The sequence below is a fragment of the Oncorhynchus mykiss genome, chromosome 20 (assembly GCF_013265735.2).
Source record: "Oncorhynchus mykiss isolate Arlee chromosome 20, USDA_OmykA_1.1, whole genome shotgun sequence".
NCBI lineage: Eukaryota > Metazoa > Chordata > Actinopteri > Salmoniformes > Salmonidae > Oncorhynchus > Oncorhynchus mykiss.
The window spans coordinates 6,363,049-6,384,290 of NC_048584.1; the positions used below are offsets into that span (position 1 = coordinate 6,363,049).

Consider the following 21,242-nt stretch of genomic DNA (forward strand, 5'->3'; position numbering starts at 1 on the left):
GGTTTGTTTTTTTTGTAATACATTTTCAAAAACCTGTTTTCGCTTTGTCATTATGGGGTATTGTGTGTAGATTGAGGGAGGAAAAACATATTTGATCAATTTTAGACTTAAGCTATAACGTAACAAAATGTGGGAAAAGGGATGGGGTCTGTCTGAATACACATGCTGTGATCAGTGACACAGCCAAACAAATTAAAGATCACTTATGTTTCTAACTAATCTGATCTTTGACAGGAAGAGGAATGTAAATTAATTTTTGAAAATGTGTTGGATATCCCCTAAAATTAGTTGTGGTTTTTAAATTCATTAAGATATCGTAAAATGTATTCTGTTTCATGTTAGGAAGTGTAATCCTTCTGAATGTAATGTCTGGAACAGAAAATCCCTATAGACGAAAACAATGTCCGTAACCTCCAGTGTTAATCTTTCACTACGCCCATGTTTACTCGTCTCTTCTGTAATTTTTCTCTCTGAACCACACAAACTTCCCATTTTGTGATTGATGTTTACATCTTTCTTTAAGCATGACCACAGTGAACGTAGTGAATAAATACATGTTTTGCATCGTGTCAGTGAACCTATTCAATGATCAAATATAATGCACATTTTAACTTTCCATGCTATTTTTCATCCCTAAAACAAAGTCATTTCTCAACATTTTAGTTTGAAAGTTACACAAGTCTGATTATTAATGACTAATTTTACATTGTAATGAATAAGATGTAAACACAATTTAACCTGTCTAATATCGTGTAACTTATTCCTTTTAAAATATTAGTTCCATAATAATTGTTACGGCAATGTGTCCCATTCAAAAGGTCACCGACAGCGGTAATACGAGTTCACATGGTCTATGGTACAGAGACAGCTGAACTTCTGTCTAAATGTTTTATTGCCATAGAAAACACTGTGCTGAACATGGAGGTCTGCCCAACTGTGTGTGAGAGACAAGGCCAGCTGAGCAAGCCATTTAAGAAATGAAAAATAAAAGGCCATCTCAGCATATATATATATATATATATATATATATTCACAAATGATTGTTTTCACTTAACTTCAAGTTTCGGTCATTGCTAAGGTGAGCACTGAGTAGGGCAGGGGCCCAAACTTTTAACAGTGCTCCATACGGTACATACATGTCCTCCTCTCAGACTGGTTCTGTGGATTGGTCTCCAGTCTTACCCACCTGTCTTCCAATAGTAGCCATCTTGCTACCGTGGCCAGACCCTTGTGGACCCCAGTCTCAGGAGACGCCAGCCTGGAGTGTGAGACCCAGGCCATGGTGAGCCAGGCACTGAGGTGTGGTGCTCCCCCTCACACAGAGAGCAAGCTGGGCAGGGGTGGAGCGGAGGGTCAGGTGTACTCACACAGGTGACCGCAGCCGGCCGGGCAGTGGGAACTGCTCTTTAGCCAGTTCTTCACGTGCTCCAAGTGCCCGCCGTGACTGCAGCCCTGGCACCACACAAACAGCCCCTTCACCACGTGGTGGCACACAGCACAAACGCTGGCACACTGGTGGCATCTGGGGAACGGGCAAAGAGGTCGAGTGGTAAGACATATTGGTCTAACTTTCAAATCTTCTCTTGACTTTGAGCTCGATATTGTTTCAAATGGGTTATTAACCCTTCCTGTGTCAGGTGGGCCAAAGTTATACGTTATGGTTTTAAGTTATACCTGTCACAGATCCAGCCCCTGTTGCTCATGGGCCGTTTGCAGTTGCTGCAGTTGACATGCAGAGTGGTGGATGTCTGGTTCAGACAGGTGATGGCGCTGCAAGTGCTCAGCTTGATGACCTCGTTGGACACGTTCCACAGCTCGAAGCGCTGCAGCAAGTCAATGTAGGACATGTACCAGTGCTCCTGAAATAGGGTCACCTCTATTATTAGAACATGCCGAAATGAACAACATATTCGCCAGCTTGGAGAATAATCAGATTACCAAGACTCTAATCTCCATCATAACTTTTTCCGTCAAGCAATCAGCCATGTTAAATCATTTAAATAGAATTCTCAAGAGCATCCCAATAAATGTTATGCAACACAATCATATAATAGATTCTACTTCAGGAACCGACCATAGATTTTAACATTATTATAGTGTTATAGAACACTATGACAACTGTTACATCCCTAGCTCTGACCTGAGTGAGGTCGTCGATCTCCTTGCGGATGCGGTCTCCCAGGACAATGAGCACCGAGACAGCCATCTGCACGTCGCCCTGCTCGGCATAATGGCTCAGCATCTCCCTGACCACAGGGCAGAAGAAGGGGGCAGGAAGATGGGGGCTGAACAGTGGCTGGGAAATTGAGATCAGGGAGAAGGACTCGATGGGCGTCAAGCACATGACCTCTGCCTCGTTGCCGCTGGCTTGCGGCGAGTCGGCCTTGTCCTGCTGCAGGTGCTCCGGCGCCAACGGGTTGTCCATGATCTCGTGGCGCAGTGGGAAGGCCTCCTGGGGGAGCGTGTACTCCTGCTCCTCCGCTGAAAACACCAGAGAGAAGAACATGCTCAGAAAGTACTTGGGGTAAATCATAGACCAGCCCTCAATCATGGCTGTAACTTAAATGTTTATGGCAATAGACATGTAAGGTTAGTGGTGGCTAGTGGTTACATCCAAGTTGTCAGTGTTGAATGTATACGACCTATATAGGGGTCAGAGACTCACCGGCCTGGTTGTCATGCTCCATTGAGTAGAGGTCATCGTCGTCCAGCTCAGCATCACCAAACATGTACTCCGCCTGGCCCTCACTTCCCTCGGTCTCTTCATTTTCTGCAGTGGGACAAATATCTATATTTTTTACTCATCTAGCATAGTAAGTCACATACTACTAGATGTAGTTCACAAGAACCACCTACACTGAGTGTACGAAACATTAGGTACACCTGCTCTTTCCATGATAGACTGACCAGGTGAATCGAGGTGAACGCCATTGACGTCACTTGTTAAATCCACTTCAAATCAGTGTCAATGAAGGGTAGGAGACAGGTTTTTTTTAAGCCTTGAGACAATTGAGACATGGACTGTGTATGTGTGCCATTCAGAGGGTGAATGGGCAAGACAACATATTTAAGTGCCTTTGAATGGGGTATGGTAGTATGTGCCAGGTGCACCGGTTTGTGTGTGTCAAGAACTGCAACACTGCTGGGTTTCACACAACAGTTTCCCGTGTGAATAAAAAAGAAATGGTCCACCACCCAAAGGACATCCAGCCCACTTGACAACTGTGAGAAGCATTGGAGTCAACACGGGTCAGCATTCTTGTGGAACACTTTCAACACCTTGAAGAGTCCATGCCCTGACAAATTGAGGCTAGGGCAAAAAGGGGGTGCAACTCAATATTAGGCAAGTGTTCCTAATGTTTTGTACACTGAGCGTTTATGTTCCTTAATTTCTTCAGTGAAGTGGGAGCAGCTTGAGTGTTTTTAGAGTCCACTCTCACCGTCATTGTTGCTGTTGATTAGCGAGTTCCCAAGCTCTAGGTGAATATTGTCCTGTCTGCTCTCTCCTTTACTGCGGTCCAGCCTGCTCTCCGTCCCCATGCCCATCTCCTTCATACTGAAACTAGGGCAGACAAAATAAAGGATTAAAGATTTTACTTTTAAAAAGTCTTTAGTTTGTCCACACAATTTTACAGCCTATGCGTTTATGTGAAGCATGTGGGAAGTACCTGTTCATTAAAGGAAGGGTGCCCAGTTTGCCAATGTGATTTGGACCCGGCGTTGAGAGGTTCGCTGGGTCTGAGAACATGATCCGAAGCATCGTCCATGTAGTGGAAACCTTCAAGTGGGGGAAATATGAAAGAGGTTTGCTTTTGAGCATCAAAACTCAACTTAGTTCCTTAAAAATTTTGAATTAGATATACACTACCGTTCAAAAGTTTGGGGTCACTTAGAAATCTCCTTGTTTTTGAAAGATAAGCAAATTTTTTGTCCTTTAAAATAACATCAAATTGATCAGAAACACAATGTAGACATTGTTCATGTTGTAAATAACTATTGTAGCATGTTGTGTTAGCCTTTTAAAATGATCAACTTGGATTAGCTAACACAACGTGCCATTGGAACACAGGAGTGATGGTTGCTGATAATGGGCCTCTGTACTCCTACGTAGATATTCCATTAAAAATCTGCCGTTTCCAGCTACAATAGTCATTTTAAACATTAACCACGTCTACACTGTATTTCTCATCAATTTGATGTTATTTTTTTTGTTGCTTTTCTTTAAAAAACAAGGACATTTCTAAGTGACCCAACACTTTTGAATGGTAGTGTATGTAAATGAATGCAGCTCATCTCTTAAGGGCAGACTGACTGACCTGAGGTCTGTTGAGCTCCTTGGCCACCTTGGCATTGTGGTCACACAGCTCGGCAAAGGATTTGCCGCTGAGGAGGTAGAGGCGTGCCGTCTTGACAAACCAGTCCATGCGCTTGCTCTCCAAAGACGACTCAAACACGCTGAGGGCGCTGGACACGTGAGCAAACTGCTCCGTCAGGTCGGGCTTTTTGAAGAAGAAGATGGGGTAGCGGCGGTCACCACCCGGGTACGGCTTCCTGTTGGCGTCGCCACTGATGAGGCTCTCCTTGGCAGCGAAGGCAAGGTCGCCAAACAGGCCGAAGCACAGTCCCTCAGGGTTGGCCCGGTCCACGGGCCGGCTGGCATCCTTGAACATGTGCTGGTAGAGCGTGCTGTCCTTGGAACCTGACAATAGGAAGTAGGGGTCGTGCTGGTGGCGCCACACAATACCTGTGGTCACGTCCTTGTGCTCCTCGAAGGTGGCAAAGGGGATGAAGGGCCTCCGGATGTCCCACACATAGATGTTGTGGTCCACCATCATGGAGCAGGTGGCCAGGTGCCACTTCCTCTCAGGACGCCACTTGACCCGGGCCACCGAGGCGATAGTCTGGACGCAATAGATCTCCTTGGCCCGGTTGGTGGTCATGTCCCACACCTTCACCATCTTGTCCCGGCCACCAGTGGCCAGCCAGCCCCTGCAAACAGAGACCAATACATTAGCAATGCACAATAATTTAAGTGAATTAACAGCCACTGTAAGCAAGAATGATTACTGTATCTAAAGCAAGTTCACTTTAGAATAATGGTAAACCAATGCAAACATCAATGTTTTTTCAACATGTATCGACATGTCTTTCTCTAAAGCCTCTCCCTACCTGTCATCGGGGTGCCAGTCACAGCAAAACACAGGTCCGGTGTGGGCTGTGAACATCCTCTCATACCGGTCTGGCCTCCGTATGTCCCACAGCTGGACATTACCATTCTCAAAGGAAGCAGCGAAAGTAAAGTAATCCTTCATGCTGAACTGAACATCTCTTACACTCTCTGACTGACCTGAGAGAAATAAAATATAAAAAAATTGTGTCCTCAGGCCAGGTTCATTCCCATGTCAAATGTCAAAAAGTGCAGTTTAAGATATGGTCTAAAAAATGTCATTTAAGACAGTAGTAACAAATAAGATGCTGTTTGTTTTGTAGCCCAGAGGCATTCCTGGACATAAGCAGGTAGGTATTTTGAAGGTATTACTCCTGTGTTCAACCTCAAAGAGTGCAAAGAGTCCCCACACACACATACCTGAGAAGGTGCTGACAGACTCTTTCTTGCGCAGGTCGAAGCACTTCATGTAGCCGTCCTGGGAGCCACTAAGCAGCATGTAGACTTCGGTGGGGTGGAAGCACACCTTATTGACTGTGCGCTTGTGCTCGGTGAACAGCTGGTCCTGCTTGTTGCGCGACGGTTTGCCCAGGTTCCAGGTGACTACAGCCCCGTTGGTGGCAGCCGTGGCCAGCAGGTTCTCCTCCATCTGGTGCCACATGACGTCGGCGCAGCTGAAGTTGAGCGAGGGCTTGCGGCCCACGCGCAGGTTGAGCTTCTCCACAAACTGCTCCTCCTCCAGGCCGTAGATCTTGAAGATATTGCGGCCAGCCACCACCACCTGTGTGGCATCGCGGCACACACTGATGGCGTTGGCAGGCGCGTCCAGGTGGCAGAACATGGTGCGCCCGCTGATGGCGCTGCTGCCTAGGGCCGTAGTGACCCGAGACATCTTCTCCATGGCCTGGTTGGGGACATAGAAGGTTCAGGTTTGGTTCAGGGAAGGTGCGAGACTCAAAGCAGCAGAGGTACACAACAAGCAAACAAAAATTGATTTTGCACATTTCAAATAACTGTTTTTCATTGGCACAGTCAGAACAGCATTCAACAGCCACCACATTTCTAATACATGGACAAAGCCATTCTAGCTTATTGGGAAATTCTAAAAGAATGCTCCTAGTTCCGCCAGAGGATGGCACTACACATTGAGGTGAGGTCAGTTTGGTACTTGAGCTGTGCTGCTGGCAGTGGTCTGTCACATATTTATATGACCCTCTAATCTCTCACCAATTAATTCCTATGGACTTACTTCAAATAGCAGCGGTGGTCTTCTCTGCTTCTAAGAAACACGGAGGCCTCCTCATACAGTCCTGTCAGAGGTTACCTGAGAAAAGGGACATTATCATCACTTTGTATTGGTCACATACACATTTAGCAGATGTTATTGCGGGTGTAGCGAAATGCTTGTGTTCCTAGCTCCAACAGTGTAGTAATATCTAACAATATACACAAATGTAAAAAGTACAAAAATGTAATCAATAAATCCACACTTATGTTCATGTTGTAGAGCTGAGAAAGGTAACCCACTTAATAGTGTCTGTAGGTTTTTGCTCCAACCAGCCAGGCACGACCTGATAGAACCAAGGCCTAAACAATCTCTACTAAGACAATGTTCCTTCCTGTTCAGGTGGCGATGTCTAAGCTGGAGGAAAAAGCCTGACTCTCATAGCAACTCTTCAAGATCAAAGTTCTCTCAAGAATAGGTACACGGATACATCACTGGTGCGGAGACAAATATTGCAACCAGATTGAACATTCACATTAAGTTATACCAAAACAGCTTACCTACAACCCAATAGTCTTCCATAAAATGGCTTAAGAGAATATTCACCTCCATTTTCCAGAGGTGCATGGCAGACTGCTTAATGCTCCCAGCTCTCCAGAGGCCTGTGTGATTATAACAGAGGGGCCCTGGTTGAGGTTGGACCACAGCAAAGAATGACACACTAAGGTGCTGAAAGAGGAGGGAGAGCCTTGTTATGGTTTACGCAGCTTTACTCCATACTAAAGCGAATTATGCTGCAGTCTGTGGAAACATACACTATACTTTGTCATTTGGGTCCCTAAACCTAGAGTAATTGTTGATGATGACATTAGCATGACCACAGTCCACGACCTATGGTCAGGTCTGGTATAGGGGTGAGCATGAGTTTAACAACATAAACAAACATAAATATATATGGCCTGTTAACCTTGTGATAATTCCAGTTCTACCTAAATCAAGATGCATAAACCTGAGATCTACATCAACAGCTTAAAACAATGTAGCCACTAAACTATGCAATGTTTAGGGACGTTGGTTGCCATTTGAAGTATTAACATAAATAGAGCTGAGCTAAGCTAGCTAGCATCTGGCTAGGGTGGCTGTCATGCACATTTTGATGTTTATGTTCTCAGAATGACCTTACACCAAACACAACATGACTGAGACACACAGCCAATGAGTGCACATCAATATCGAACATTTGTCTTCTAATTTGGAGGTAGAAATCACCTGGGAGCCAGATACAAAGCTAGGTAGCTGGCTTGTTAGAGTAGCTAGTTGCAACGTCACAGTCAGATGACCAATGTTGCTAAATCTTTCACTAACAGGTTCAGAACATTAGCGTGACGAGATATTTACTGTTATTTCTCTATAAAAATGTTTTCAGTACACAATAATTGGCCCTAATTTTGTAGGACTTACCTTGCTTCTAAACAACAACAAATAATTCACGGCACTGGAGAACCGGAAGTTGTAAGTGTCATTCACATGAATTTAACAAAAACAAGCATTACAAAACGGAAGTACATGCTCTAAAAGGAATTCACTCATCATCACGTTTTCATTTTTATTCTTCTTCGATATCATGGCGGTCCGCAAACAATCGTTTAAGTGCATGCCGCCACGTACTGTGCTGGAATGTAAGATCAATCAATAAATTAGCCATAGCTCTGTGAGTGAGCCAGATTGAGCTAGCATAGTGGTGAACACTTGAACCGGATTTAACTTCGCAATCAAACATATTTACATGTTTTTATTTTTACGTCTTTCTCTATAATTTAGAATAGCAGGGAGGAAATGTATGAGTGGGACATACAGACAAACAACATTAAACATGACAAATAGATACAACTTAGTGTTTATATTTATTTAGCTTCGCACCATTGTTTTCCCATCAAAGAAATGATGGCACTTCCTGAGTATGGTATCATTGTAGGAAGTGGTTGTTTTCTTCAATGGAGAATTACAACAAACTAACAGGGTGGAAAGTGGTATCAGGAACAAACAGAAAATCTTAAATAAAATAAACACAATAATCATGAAAAAAAATGTTATTGGTGAAAGATACTTGAACTAGCACTATAAAATAATGAAGAAACATTTTAAACATTTTATTATTTTAAGGCTTACACCGAAGTCTACATGCTGCTCCCTAATCTTACTACATTTGCACACACTGTATATAGACTTTTCTATTGTGTTATTGACTGTACGTTTGTTGATTCCATGTGTAACTCTGTGTTGTTTGTGTCGCACTGCTTTGCTCTATCTTGGCCAGGTCGCAGTTGTAAATGAGAACTTGTTCTCAACTGGCCTACCTGGTTAAATAAAGGTGGAATAAAATAAAATAAATAAATAACACCTGGGGACATGGCAAAAACATCTACATCCACTGAAAAAGTGTTTAAATGCATAAAATTCCCTTTCAGGATCCATATTTGGTGTTTTTAAACACCTGTCATTATATGTAAAAACTTTTGGAATCCACATTTTACACTAAATAAGAGCTGATATTTCCTGGGGACAGAAAAGGCACCGCTTACTAGGAATGACCCAGCACCGACATTAGGTCCACTTAGTACAGGAGTAGCCGTGGAAGCTCCATCATTCCACACTGTAGTTCCACCAATCTGTCTTACAGGCTCTACATATGATACAGCATGGCTAATTATATATCTCTGAGCCTCTCTCTGCACCTTGCATCCACCAAATGACTCATAATGTTCCCCCACACAATTACAACACTTAACCTTCACTTTGCTCCCACATTCACCGCAATCATGTTCCCCACCACACGCTTTTCTTTCCTTTACATTGAACAGCTACATGTCCCATTCTTTGGCATTTAAAACACCGCACTACAGATGGGACAAATTCTCTGACATTGAAACTAAGGAATCCTCTCTGTACGTTTCCAGGTATAACCTTCTCAAACCTCAGCAGCACTGATAGGCTTTCACTTCTTTGACCTTCTTTCCTACTGATCAACCTTTAATTTCTTCCCATTAAGCTTTTCCATTTTCAGAATCTTCTCTTGCTGAGCCTTGCTACCACAACATATTAACAATTTACGATTTCCAATGAACCAAACTAATTTGACTTCACCTACCTATTTCTCTATGGCAATAGTTAGTCAGATAGGGTGTAAATGACGCCCTGTGGTCTCATCAAACACTATCACCACTTTCCACCCTAACACATCATTACTCTTGCTTCCTACCTTGGCTGTCTTTGTGCTTTCCTTACTAGATGCTCCACTGCTTACTGTATCACGATCTCTCTTCTTCCTATGTCTTTCAACTACTGACCATTACGGTCCTTGACCCTCATCCTCCCACTCCATACTATGCGAACTGACACCAATATTGGTTGCATTCCAGCACAGCTGTTGCTTCACCAACTTTTTCTCAATTTCCTCCAATTCGCCAGCACTACTCGCCACGATTTCCAAATCTCTCCTCCATACATAAGACAGATGGTTACTTAAAGAAAGTAGGGTGGGTGGGCGAATGATGCGAATGCAACATATCATACTAAATGGGGTGTCTCGGATTTACATACAGAATAATACGAAATGCTCTGAGACCAGGTTGCAGCCACACATGGTAAGTGTTTGTTTAACGTTTACTATTCCGGCATCATGACTGTCTTTGAAGTTGCAGCTGAATACATTTTTCGTGTTCTTCAATACAGTTTCAGCTCATGGGCATCCATTGAATATGCTATTTTTGGCCAAAATGAATATCAATACAGAGAGTACTGAACTGAGAATGAGGCTTGTCAACTATGGTTTCTGTTCTCCAGTGCATGAAGGTTTAGATAGCGACAGTCCTCGCAGTGTGTGTCAGGGGAAAAAGCACCCCCCCAGGAGTTTTGGGTAATAACAACATTCCCTTGTGTGTGCTGTCTCAGGTCTGAGGTAGTTTCTGCCCACCATTAACCCTGTACAGCAATGAATGGAGCACTATTTTCCATGCTTTTTGATTGATGTAAGTTAACATGGGATATTGAGTCTGAGACTTGTCTCCAGCCAAGTATCAAGAGGAGCTGCATGCAGCCATCGCTGTGTGTCCTTACAAATATCACCCAACTAGAGCTGGTGAAACTGATGGAGTGGATTCTCACTGAAGTGCAGACAGATGCAGAGCCTTATTGACTCAATAGTAAGTGGTGCATGTTTCTGAAATTCAAGGTAATAATGTGAAATGAAAACATCTCCTACTAAGATAAATAAAGCTGTGCTTTATTTACTTTCCATGAGCAGAGGAATCTCTTTAAACTCCCTGCATTTCACTGGTTGTGAACTGTCTTGGCACTTTATCCCCTGCAGAGGGGGAAGTTCCACCCGTGGCTGCAGCAGCTGGTGGCCACTAACAGTGAGGAGATATGGAGAACTGCTACAGAAAGGCCTTCAGTTTCCTCCCTGACATACAGGCAGCTATCACAGAACTCGGCTCTCTCAAAGCCCTGGGCCCAGACACCGCCTCAGGTCAGCAACAACTAGGGGCCAGGGCAGGGGTCTGGAGTGGAAAATGCTTCTTTAGGCACTATCTAATACCGACAAATAAGGCAGATATTTTTTCTTCTTATCAAGAGCAGAAAAAAGTAACCTAGACAAAGTTGGTTCAGTGGCGCTCTCAATCAGATTACGCAAGCTGAACAAAGCTCACACTGCAGCCTTAATAGACGGAGTTCCCTACCCTGTAGTTAATCAGGAAATATCCTAAATCTGGCTAGGGTTCCCATTAATTTGGCCTATCGCTGACAGTCCGTTTTGTTCCAGCTGTTTTGGCACCAGGAGCTCCGGAGCAGGCAGCGTTCATGGCCAACAAAGCTGTTGAAAGTGTCCCTGGACTGAGGCCCTTCCAGTACACAGCCAGACACTATGCACTCACTGAACAAGATGGCTTCACACACACAAATCAATCAGATGTATTTATAAAGCCCTTCGTACATCAGCTGATATCTCAAAGTGCTGTACAGAAACCCAGCCTAAAACACCAAACAACAAGCAATGCAGGTGTAGAAGCACAGTGGCTTGGAAAAACTCCCTAGAAAGGCCAGAACCTAGAAAGAAACCAGAGAGGAACCAGGCTATGAGGGGTGGCCAGTCCTCTTCTGGCTGTGCCGGGTGGAGATTATAACAGAACATGGCCAAGATGTTCAAATGTTCATAGATGACCAGCAGTTAGTTTTTCAAAGCCAATCATTCAGAGTATCTCTACCGCTCCTTCTGTCTCTAGAGAGTTGAAAACAGCAGGTCTGGAACCGGTAGCACGTCCGGTGAACAGGTCAGGGTTCCAGTTGAAACTGGAGCAGCAACACGGCCAGGAGGACTGGGGACAGCAAGGAGTCATCAGGCTACCTGGTCCTGAGGCATGGTCCTAGGAATCAGGTCCTCAGAGAGAGAGAAAGAAGAGCGAGAAAGAAGAGCGAGAGAAAGAAAGAGAGAAAGTGAATTAGAGAGAGCATACTTAAATTCACACAGGACACCGGATAAGACAGGAGAAATACTCGAGATATAACAGACTGACCATGGCCCCCCGACACAAACTACTACAGCATAAATACTGTAGGCTGAGACAGGAGGGGTCTGGAAACACTGTGGCCCCATCCAACAATAATCCCAGACAGGGCCAAACAGGCAGGATATAACCCCACCCACTTTTCCAAAGCACAGCCCCCACACCACTAGAGGGATATCTTCAACCACCAACCTACCATCCTGAGTATAGCCCACAAAGATCTCCACCACGGCTCAATCCAAGGGGGGGACGCCAACCCGGACAGGAAGATCACGTCAGTGACTCAACCCACTCAAGTGACACACCCCTCCTAGCAATGGCATGGAAGAGCACCAGTAAGCCAGTGACTCAGCCCCTGTAAAAGGGTTAGAGGCAGAGAATCCCAGTGTAGAGAGGGGAACCGGCCAGGCAGAGACAGCAAGGGTGGTTCGTTGTTCCAGTGCCTTCATAGGACCTACTGAAGAGATGAGACTTCAATAAATACCTAAAGGTTGAGACCGAGTCTGCGTCTCTCACATGGGTAGGCAGACCATTCCATAAAAATTTAGCTCTATAGGAGAAAGCCCTGCCTCTAGCTGTTTGCTTAGAAATTCTAGGGACAGTAAGGAGGCCTGCGTCTTGTGTCTTGTAACGTAACGTTCGTCGTCTTCCTCTGATGAGGAGTAAGAGAGGTCGGACCAATTTGCAGCGTGGTAAGTGTCCATTTTAATAAGACAAACTGAACACTACAAAAATACAAAATAACAACGTGCAACAAACAAACCGGTCTCGTGTGGTAACTAACACAGAAAATAATCACCCACAACTCAAAAGTGAAACCAGGCTACCTAAATATGGTTCTCAATCAGGGACAACGATAAACAGCTGCCTCTGATTGAGAACCATACCAGGCCAAACACAGAAATCCCAAAACATAGAAAAAGGAACATAGACAACCCAGCCAACTCACACCCTGACCATACTAAAACAAAGACATAATAAAATAACTAAGGTCAGAACGTGACACCGTAGCGTACGTGTAGGTATGTACGGCAGAACCAAATCGGAAAGATAGGTAGGAGCAAGCCCATGTAATGCTTTGTAGGTTAGCAGTAAAACCTTGAAATCAGCCCCTTGCCTTAACAGGAAGCCAGTGTAGAGAGGCTAGCACTGGAGTAAGAGGATCAAATTTTTTGGTTCTAGTCAGGATTCTATCAGCCGTGTTTAGCACTAACTGAAGTTTATTTAGTGCTTTATCCGTGTAGCCGGAAAGTAGAGCATTGCAGTAGTCTAACCTAGAAGTGACAAAAGCATGGATAAATTTTTCTGCATCATTTTTGGACAGAATGTTTCTGCTTTTTTGCAATGTTACATAGATGGAAAAAAGCTGTCCTTGAAACAGTCTTGATATGTTCGTCAAAAGAAAGATCTGGGACCAGAGTAACGCCGAGGTCCTTCACAGTATTATTTGAGACGACTGTACGACCATCAATATTAATTGTCAGATTCAACAGAAGATCTCTTTGTTTCTTGGGACCTAGAACAAGCATCTCTGTTTTGTCCGAGTTTAAAAGTAAAACACTTAAGTTAAACACTTAACAAAGGTGGGATAGCAACTTGGTTAGAGTGTTAACCTGTGCTCTGGAATGCACTTTTTTTGAAAAATATTCAGTTGGTCAAAATATGATCTATCTGCAACATTGTAGTATTGCTCCATGTCCATTGCTCCTGGTTTGTTTGTGTGAGAGACAGGAGGGGGATGTCAAAAACCTGTGCTGTAGTCTATGCTGTTGTTTGTTGACCCGCCTCCTCCATCTCGCTCACCCCATAAGGTGGAGCTGTGTTTGTGGGCATGGGCTGTAGCCAATCAGCTGCAGCTTCCCCTGATGAAGGACGTCAATCTAGAGAGCAGCCTTAGCAATAAGACAGACCCAGAGACCAATGACAGGCCAGCTAAGAGACAGAGGACAAAGTAAACCCTGTTTAACTTCAACAAACAACCTTTAACTTTGGAGAATATGACGGTTGAAAGAAGGCTACCTCAACATCACGACGATATAGTATTTTTTCTTTACGTCTACAGTAGATTTGTATAGTGTAACTTGCAAATAAATCTTTGATATTAAACAGGATTGATTTTGCATCTGGCACTGTGTATGGTTAACTCACCCCATGTACCCACAATGTGTAGTGCCCAGTGCCCACTTGATGATATGTACAAGGACAAGGAGGCTAGTAATATAGCAGTGGGAAGATGAGACATTTCCACAGTATTGTTCTTTATTCGTATTGTTCCGAAATTAAAGCAAGTACAATGAACAGTACAAAATAAAACATAAATATATACAATATAAAAGGGTTCAATTCAGAACATTTAAAAAGTACAATACATCATTAAATAATTAATGAGGAATTTAATATAAACTATCCATATTTACATACATTTTGTGACCCAGAGAAAAATAGCCTCTCTATTCATTTTTTATTAATTCTTTTGTAAACGCTGTTTTGGCACAACTTCTGGTCTGGATTTGGAGGCTTAACCTCCTAAGCTTGGCAACATTTTTATCAATGCAAGAGAACAGCCAGTGTAAACTACCACAGCAGCACACATATGACCATAAACCAAACTGCCTCAGTTATCCATAACTACTGTACCATATGCTGCATTCAAAACCTATATATACTGGTATTCTAATGGTCTAGAGATAGATGAAAACAACTTGGATAACTATTCAGCACTGGTGATTGTTTTATGTTGGTCAAACCATGTGTGGATTCCACTGCGCTCAAATGAATTAATATTAGAAGTTGATACTGAAAAAGTAATGCGCTGGTTTGCTTGCTTTGATTTTTATTTAAAATAACAGTTTATCTGTCAAATGAGCTACAGTAGCCTGCCTCATACAGTACAGCATTAAAGTACCCCATGTTCAAGTAGTACACCACTGACACGTACTGGGAGAAGGCAACCTCCTTGTTCACAAGCAGCAGCTTAGAGTAGGTATCGATATAATTAAGGTTGGTTGATCTACATATCCATACTATATAAAGATCAGAACAGTAACGCAGTGCAGTGACCCCTCATAACCTGATGCCTTTAATCACACACACACACGCACGCAAAAGCCAAGCCCCCTCTCCCATTGCTAAGTTTAGGATGTAGACGCATTAGTTGTAACAAGGCATTATCCATAAGAGCACAAACAATTGGGGTAAAGAGGTAATACCAATGAAAGCATAAAGAACAAAATGGCACTATAACATATTGGCACGAGGACATGTCAGTTTACCACATTACAACAAGTGCAAAAAAGCTCAAGGATGTCAAAACACCAGAGTCTGGAGTATCTAATAACACTATACATCTCAAATATGCTTGCTACAAAAGTTATGTTGCATTTAGACATGAACACAGAAAGGATGAACAGGGAAAGCGGTTTGAGAACGGCCCCATAGAATGATGTCAACTATGGGGTTGATGCATCCAAGGAAAATGGAGGGCACATGGCAAGGTGGTATGTTGGTCCCACCTTTTTGTTTTAACCAATCATTTATATATACACACTAGAGAAGATTTAGAATTCCATTCATTCTTATTGAGGAATGCTTTTCTGAGGAGTGCCAATATGGCCGACCAGTGGCTTCAAAGCCTGTCATTGGCCAATACATACATTAGCATCAGCAATCAAGGCTTTATATATATCATTGGTTTTAACAGTGACGTCCTTTAATGGTGATGTGGTTCAATACCGATCCTTCCTTCCTTCAAAATGTTAGGCTATTCATGGACACTGACAAATACACTACATAACCAAAAGTATGTGGACACCTGCTTGTTGAACATCTCATTCTAAATCATGGGCATTAATATGGTGATGGTCTCCTCTTTGCTGCTATAACAGCCTCCACTCTTCTGGAAAGGCTTTCCACAAGATTATTGTAACATTGCTGCGATGACTTGCTTCCATTCAGCCACAAGAGCATTAGTGAGGTCGGGCACTGATGTTGGGCGATTAGGCCTGGCTCACAGTCAGTGTTCCAATTCATCCCAAAGGTATTTGATGGGGTTGAGGTCAGGGCTCTGTGCAGGCCAGTCAAGTTCTTCCACACCGATCTACACCAACCATGTCTGTATGGAAGATTTCCCTTCACTGGAACTAAGGAGCCTAGCCCGAACCATAAAAAACAGCCCCAGACCATTATTCCTCCTCTGCCAAGCTTTACAGTTGGCACTATGTATTGGGGCAGGAAGCTTTCTCCTGGCATCTGCCAAACAAAGATTAGTCCGTCAGACTGCCAGATGGTGAAGCCTGATTCATCACTCCAGAGAATGCGTTTCCACTGCTCCAGAGTCCAATTGCGGCAAGCTTTACACCACTCCAGTCGACACTTGCATTGCGCATGGTGATCTTAGGCTTGTGTACGGCTGCTCTGCCATAGAAAACCATTTCATGAAGCTCCCGACCAACAGTTATTGTGCTGATGTTGCTTCCAGAGGCAGTTTAGAACTCGGTAGTGAGTGTTGCAACCAAGGACAGGCGATTTTTAAGCACTACGCGCTTCAGCACTTGGCGGTCCCATTCTGTGAGCTTGTGAGGCCTACCACTTCACGGCTGAGCCGTTGTTTCTCCTAGATGTTTCCATTTCACAATAACAGCACTGACAGTTGACCAGGGCAGCTCAAGCAAGGCAGAAATTTGAGGAACTGACTTGTTGGAAAGGTGGCATCCTATGATGGTGCCACGTTGAAAGTCACTGAGCTCTTCAGTAAGGCCATTCTACTGACAATGTTTGTCTATGGAGATTGCAACATTGTGCCCTCATGAAAATATCACAGAGGGTGTGGTTAGTAACCAGGGGGTGTGGTCAGTAACCAGGGGGTGTGGTCAGTAACCTTGATCGAAGGAGTCAGAGGAGGAGCTAAGCCCCAGATGTGGCTGAAATAGCTGAATCAACTAATTTGAAGGGGTGTCCGCATACCTTTGTTTACATAGTGAATGTGAAGGGGGAGGGGACCAGTAGACCACTCACTAAAGAGGTGGTGGTGGGGTTCTAATCAATAGAGCATCATTTATATAATGGATCACATGGTATGGTTGGCTGGCCCCTATCCTACTCTTCACCAGATGAAAACAAATATGTTACATAAAAGACAGCAATTAAATCAGCATCATGCAGCCTTTCACATCTACTTAAAGAAAAATAGATCATGTTTACAGTGGTGGAGCCCCGGGTCCTGGTAGAACAGAGCCCCTCGTAATAGCCATACATCATTTCTGACGCCCGAGGCGTTGTGATGGGTAGAAGACAAGATATGAAGGCACACACAGTTGCTTTCACCCCAATGGTGTTTTATGAGTGGTGCCATCTCCAATCCTCCTCCTCTGTTCCCCCTCTCCCGCCATCGCTCATGGACACACATTGGCACCATCTAAAACGGTCACATATGTCAGCCTGTAGATTGACACGTGCTCCTTCATCACAGCATTTATGCCTCTCCCTCCAGATCCTCGGATGTCTGGACAAAGCAGGGGCATCTCAGCCAAAAGGAGAGTGGGATTGGATGGGCTTTTGTAGAAGACGTGTTGTTAATACTGCTGTGTTTGGATGCAGCCCAAGGTGAAGTCATTTGGCTTGTAGACGGGTAATAAACTACTCCCGTCGACCTCTTCTCTGCCTGCTAAATTAAGATATACGCACTTCTTAATTCCTCCGACGGCTGTCTCAAACGCCATGGTGAAAAGAGAGAAAAAATGAACATGTCTATGAATACAGAATGGGAGACTTATTTTAGACTGATCACGCATTCATTTAAGAACAACCGGTTGACAAATAACTTAACTGAGACCTGGGTGTGTTTTTAAGGGGGTGGAAATAGAAGCTTGTACCTTGTACTTCAGCCTTTATCATCCCCTTTAGTTTTCATTTTCGGGAAGGTTCCTACTCCTATTAACAGTTTTACCAATATTTAGTTTCTAGCCCTATGTAGGCCCCATTGCCTTTTCTGTGTTAATGTCCTATGGATTCTATGGTTTACGAGTATCATGTCAGTGACAATCATGTATGCTGAGGATTATGTCTGAGACCAACTGTCAACATTGGAAACTAAAACTTCTCTAAAGCAGTCAGAAGAAATCTTTCACATGAATTAGCTTACAAACTGAAAAAAATAATACATAATAAGTCAATTTAATTTCAAGTTTAGCAAATGCTTGGTTCAGACAATGAGCTAATTTGGGGCATGTTCCTCTATCCAAAATGTGTCATTAACAAAAAAAAGACTAGTCAGGCATCACCACACTGGGGTGATTTGGAATCTGTCAATCATACAGTAATGCTGTGTCTGAATATTCTATCGGTCAACCAAGTTGTTAAGATGTGTTTAACAACAAATATTTCATGTTTAACAGTCCAGCATTTCTCAAGCATGTTCTTGCACAAAGAGTTTGGCTTTGTCATCCTGTCTTTCATTTACCACATAACATATTAAATAGTTGATCAGCTTTGACCTTAATAATGACGACTACACGGCAGAAACATTCACCAAAGCATATACCAGAAATCAGGCACGGACTGTTTTTACTCATCCTTTGTTTTCCATGTCTATGTTGAATTGGTTCTTCTATGGCTTATTCTTTAAAGCACTAAGATTTATAAAGACGAGTGTAACCTGCGTCATTGGTGTTCATTCGTCATAGTAACCAGAGATTTCTGCTCGCTGATTATTTTCAGAGGAACAAAGCTGTATTGTAAGAGTAATCATAAGAACAATCATAGCATTAAGTCTGCACCGTTTGAAACTTTTTCTTCTTTTGTTTTCCCAAACAAGGAAAAAATACAAGTACATATACTCTTAATTATGAACATATAATATCCACAATCAAAGGAAAAACATAAATAAATTATTAACACTTTTTTTTATGCTTACATTCCTTTACAAAAGTGTACAGTCCCTAAGAATGAGACACTGAGGTATAGACTGGGCCTCGACAGACCGACCCCAATGCCCGCTGGGGCACAGGGGTCAGAGGTCAGGCGATGATAACATGTCCGTTGCCCTCCCCAGTTCAGTGTGTTAGAGTGAGAATTGACAGTGTGTGCATCTCTCTCTTTGCGTTCCCACACCGACAGCATCAGGCAGAAGTTGTTCTTGGAGATGGCAACACAGAAGGGTGAAGGCTGGTGTGTCCAAGGTGCACAGAGCAAGCGTTTTAGTTACGACCATATAGCATTAGCTAGATGAGATGCTGGTGCTTAGCAGGTTAGCATATGGTACTGGTAGAGATTATGCTAACCTGCTGAAGCATTTAGGTTGGGTGGAAGAGGAGAGTGACAATGGCTACGGACATGAGCACCACGGTGGTGACGGTGAGGAGAAAGGATGTCACAGTTTCAGCATTTTTTTTTCTCCCCTCTCCCCTCTTGTCTTTTCCACCTCTATACTTCCTAGCTGCATGCCTTGTTACATGTAATACCCATTCCTGTGAATTCCTATCATTATTCCACAGTGTAGATCTTGTGTTTAGGTGCATGTTGAGCAATAGAACACTGGTGCCCTGCTGCCTCATGGCTTTAAAAGGGGCAGTGAGGGATACTGACAGAACGCACACCTGTCCAGTAAGAAGCACCTAAAGGGTCATGAACCCACTCTGAACACAGGAGAACTGAAGCTGCATGGGTATTAACCAAAATGGCTCGCTGACAGGTTCAACCTTGAGGTGGGTAAAGCTTCAACACAAAAGACAAAAGGGATGACCTTTTTACATAGCTGCTCCACAATGAGGATATGAAGAGAGCTACACAGGTTTCACCTGCATATGTTGCTACCAAATTCCCTCCCACCACAAAACAGATATGATTTTTTGATGATATGGGTACATGGAAAGAATAATTCCTGCCCTGTACAGTTTTAAGTGAAAAAAACGTATGGTGTTTTGAATGGTGTTGTTGGGAGGTTGGCTGAGGGGACAGGAAAAGGATATGGTAAAGTGGACGGGTCTTGACATATGACAATGAGAGGGACAATGTAATGGAGTGGGAGGGAGCTTCTTGGTGTCAGGGAGCAGGCGGGAGCTGCACCCCTAGCAGCTCGTAGGCGAAGATGTTCCAGAAAATCGCAAAGAGAAGGAACGTGATGAAGGAGAAGACGATGACCCACCAGGAGCACTGCTTCTGCAGGCTCTCTTCATAGCTGCGCAGGATGAGCAGGCCCATGCTGATGCCTACCACCGCCCCCGACAGGTGGGCCATGAAGCTGGGCTGGGGCCCTGAGGAGGGCAAGGGCGGGGAGAAGCGCAGCCACACGGCACGGCCCACCTCCGAACTCACTGCAATGGAAAGGAGAGGAAGTTTATCTCCTCCCCCATTAGGCTACTGAACAGTGGGACATAAGAGATTCAGATTCAGATTTGATATGTGCAAATTTACATTTGTGGCTTGTGTACTAACTTTCCAGTTTTCCTTACTGGATGTAATATATTGTATTGTGTTTGTGTATTTGTGTGCTGACATCACAAAATGAATTTCCATGTAAATGGACAATAAAGTATATTGTATCGTAAGTCATCAATATCAGTTGAAATGTGGGATTTGGCAGATAGATTTATGGTTTTGAGTACAGTTCAGTTGAAAGCAAAAGCCAGGGTGCAGATAACATAAGAGTTACACTTCTGGCCAAGACTAGGGCTATGATAAGGCTAAGGCTATGTTAACGGATAGGGTTCTGGCTAAGGATAGGGCTATGATAAGGCTAAGGCTATGTTAACGGATAGGGTTCTGGCTAAGGATAGGGCTATGATAAGGCTAAGGCTATGTTAACGGATAGGGTTCTGGCTAAGGATAGGGCTATGATAAGGCTAAGGCTATGTTAACGGATAGGGTTCTGGCTAAGGATAGGGCTATGATAAGGCTAAGGCTATGTTAACGGATAGGGTTCTGGCTAAGGATAGGGCTATGATAAGGCTAATGCTATGTTAACGGATAGGGTTCTGGCTAAGGATAGGGCTATGATAAGGCTAAGGCTATGTTAACGGATAGGGTTCTGGCTAAGGATAGGGCTATGATAAGGCTAAGGCTATGTTAACGGATAGGGTTCTGGCTAAGGATAGGGCTATGATAAGGCTAATGCTATGTTAACGGATAGGGTTCTGGCTAAGGATAGGGCTATGATAAGGCTAAGGCTATGTTAACGGATAGGGTTCTGGCTAAGGATAGGGCTATGATAAGGCTAAGGCTATGTTAACGGATAGGGTTCTGGCTAAGGATAGGGCTATGATAAGGCTAAGGCTATGTTAACGGATAGGGT

At 43.6% G+C, this 21,242-nt stretch overlaps 2 protein-coding genes across 6 annotated transcripts in view; both read right to left on the reverse strand.

Moving 5' to 3' along the window:
* Positions 1 to 857: 857 nt before the first annotated feature.
* On the reverse strand, positions 858 to 11,381 carry LOC110498858 (GATOR complex protein WDR24). Of its 5 annotated transcripts, none has more exons than XM_021575523.2 (12): positions 7,854 to 11,381; positions 6,953 to 7,121; positions 6,417 to 6,491; positions 5,588 to 6,071; positions 5,170 to 5,347; positions 4,317 to 4,989; positions 3,669 to 3,778; positions 3,441 to 3,562; positions 2,666 to 2,788; positions 2,141 to 2,481; positions 1,675 to 1,859; positions 858 to 1,522 (listed from the first exon to the last, which is right to left on the reverse strand). In XM_021575523.2, exons 4-12 carry the CDS (start codon positions 6,066 to 6,068, stop codon positions 1,354 to 1,356), a joined length of 2,382 nt encoding a protein of 793 aa, XP_021431198.1. In that variant the 5' UTR covers positions 6,069 to 6,071; positions 6,417 to 6,491; positions 6,953 to 7,121; positions 7,854 to 11,381; the 3' UTR covers positions 858 to 1,353. The 5 variants fall into 5 exon arrangements, with proteins under 5 accessions (XP_021431198.1, XP_021431196.1, XP_021431200.1 ...); XM_021575521.2 differs by having other exon boundaries at positions 6,999 to 7,121; positions 7,854 to 11,380; XM_021575525.2 differs by having other exon boundaries at positions 2,666 to 2,770; positions 6,999 to 7,121; positions 7,854 to 11,376.
* A 5,242-nt stretch (positions 11,382 to 16,623) lies between these two features.
* The window catches only part of LOC110498859 (rhomboid-related protein 1), a 66,371-nt gene continuing 61,752 nt past the window's right edge, over positions 16,624 to 21,242 (reverse strand). Inside the window, exon 8 of the mRNA XM_021575526.2 lies at positions 16,624 to 20,265. Coding sequence (XP_021431201.1) covers positions 19,994 to 20,265 — 272 coding nt within the window. The 3' untranslated portion in view covers positions 16,624 to 19,993. The remainder of the gene's footprint in view (positions 20,266 to 21,242) is intronic.

Coding starts and splice junctions, on each gene's coding strand:
- LOC110498858 (XM_021575523.2), bottom strand. CDS start 6,068: ATGGAGAAGATGTCTCGGGTCACTACGGCCCTAGGCAGCAGCGCCATC. Junction 5,348..5,587: donor GTCTGTCAGCACCTTCTCAG/GTATGTGTGTGT, acceptor TATTTCTCTCAG/GTCAGTCAGAGAGTGTAAGA. Junction 3,779..4,316: donor AGGAGCTCAACAGACCTCAG/GTCAGTCAGTCT, acceptor CCCCACTTGAAG/GTTTCCACTACATGGACGAT.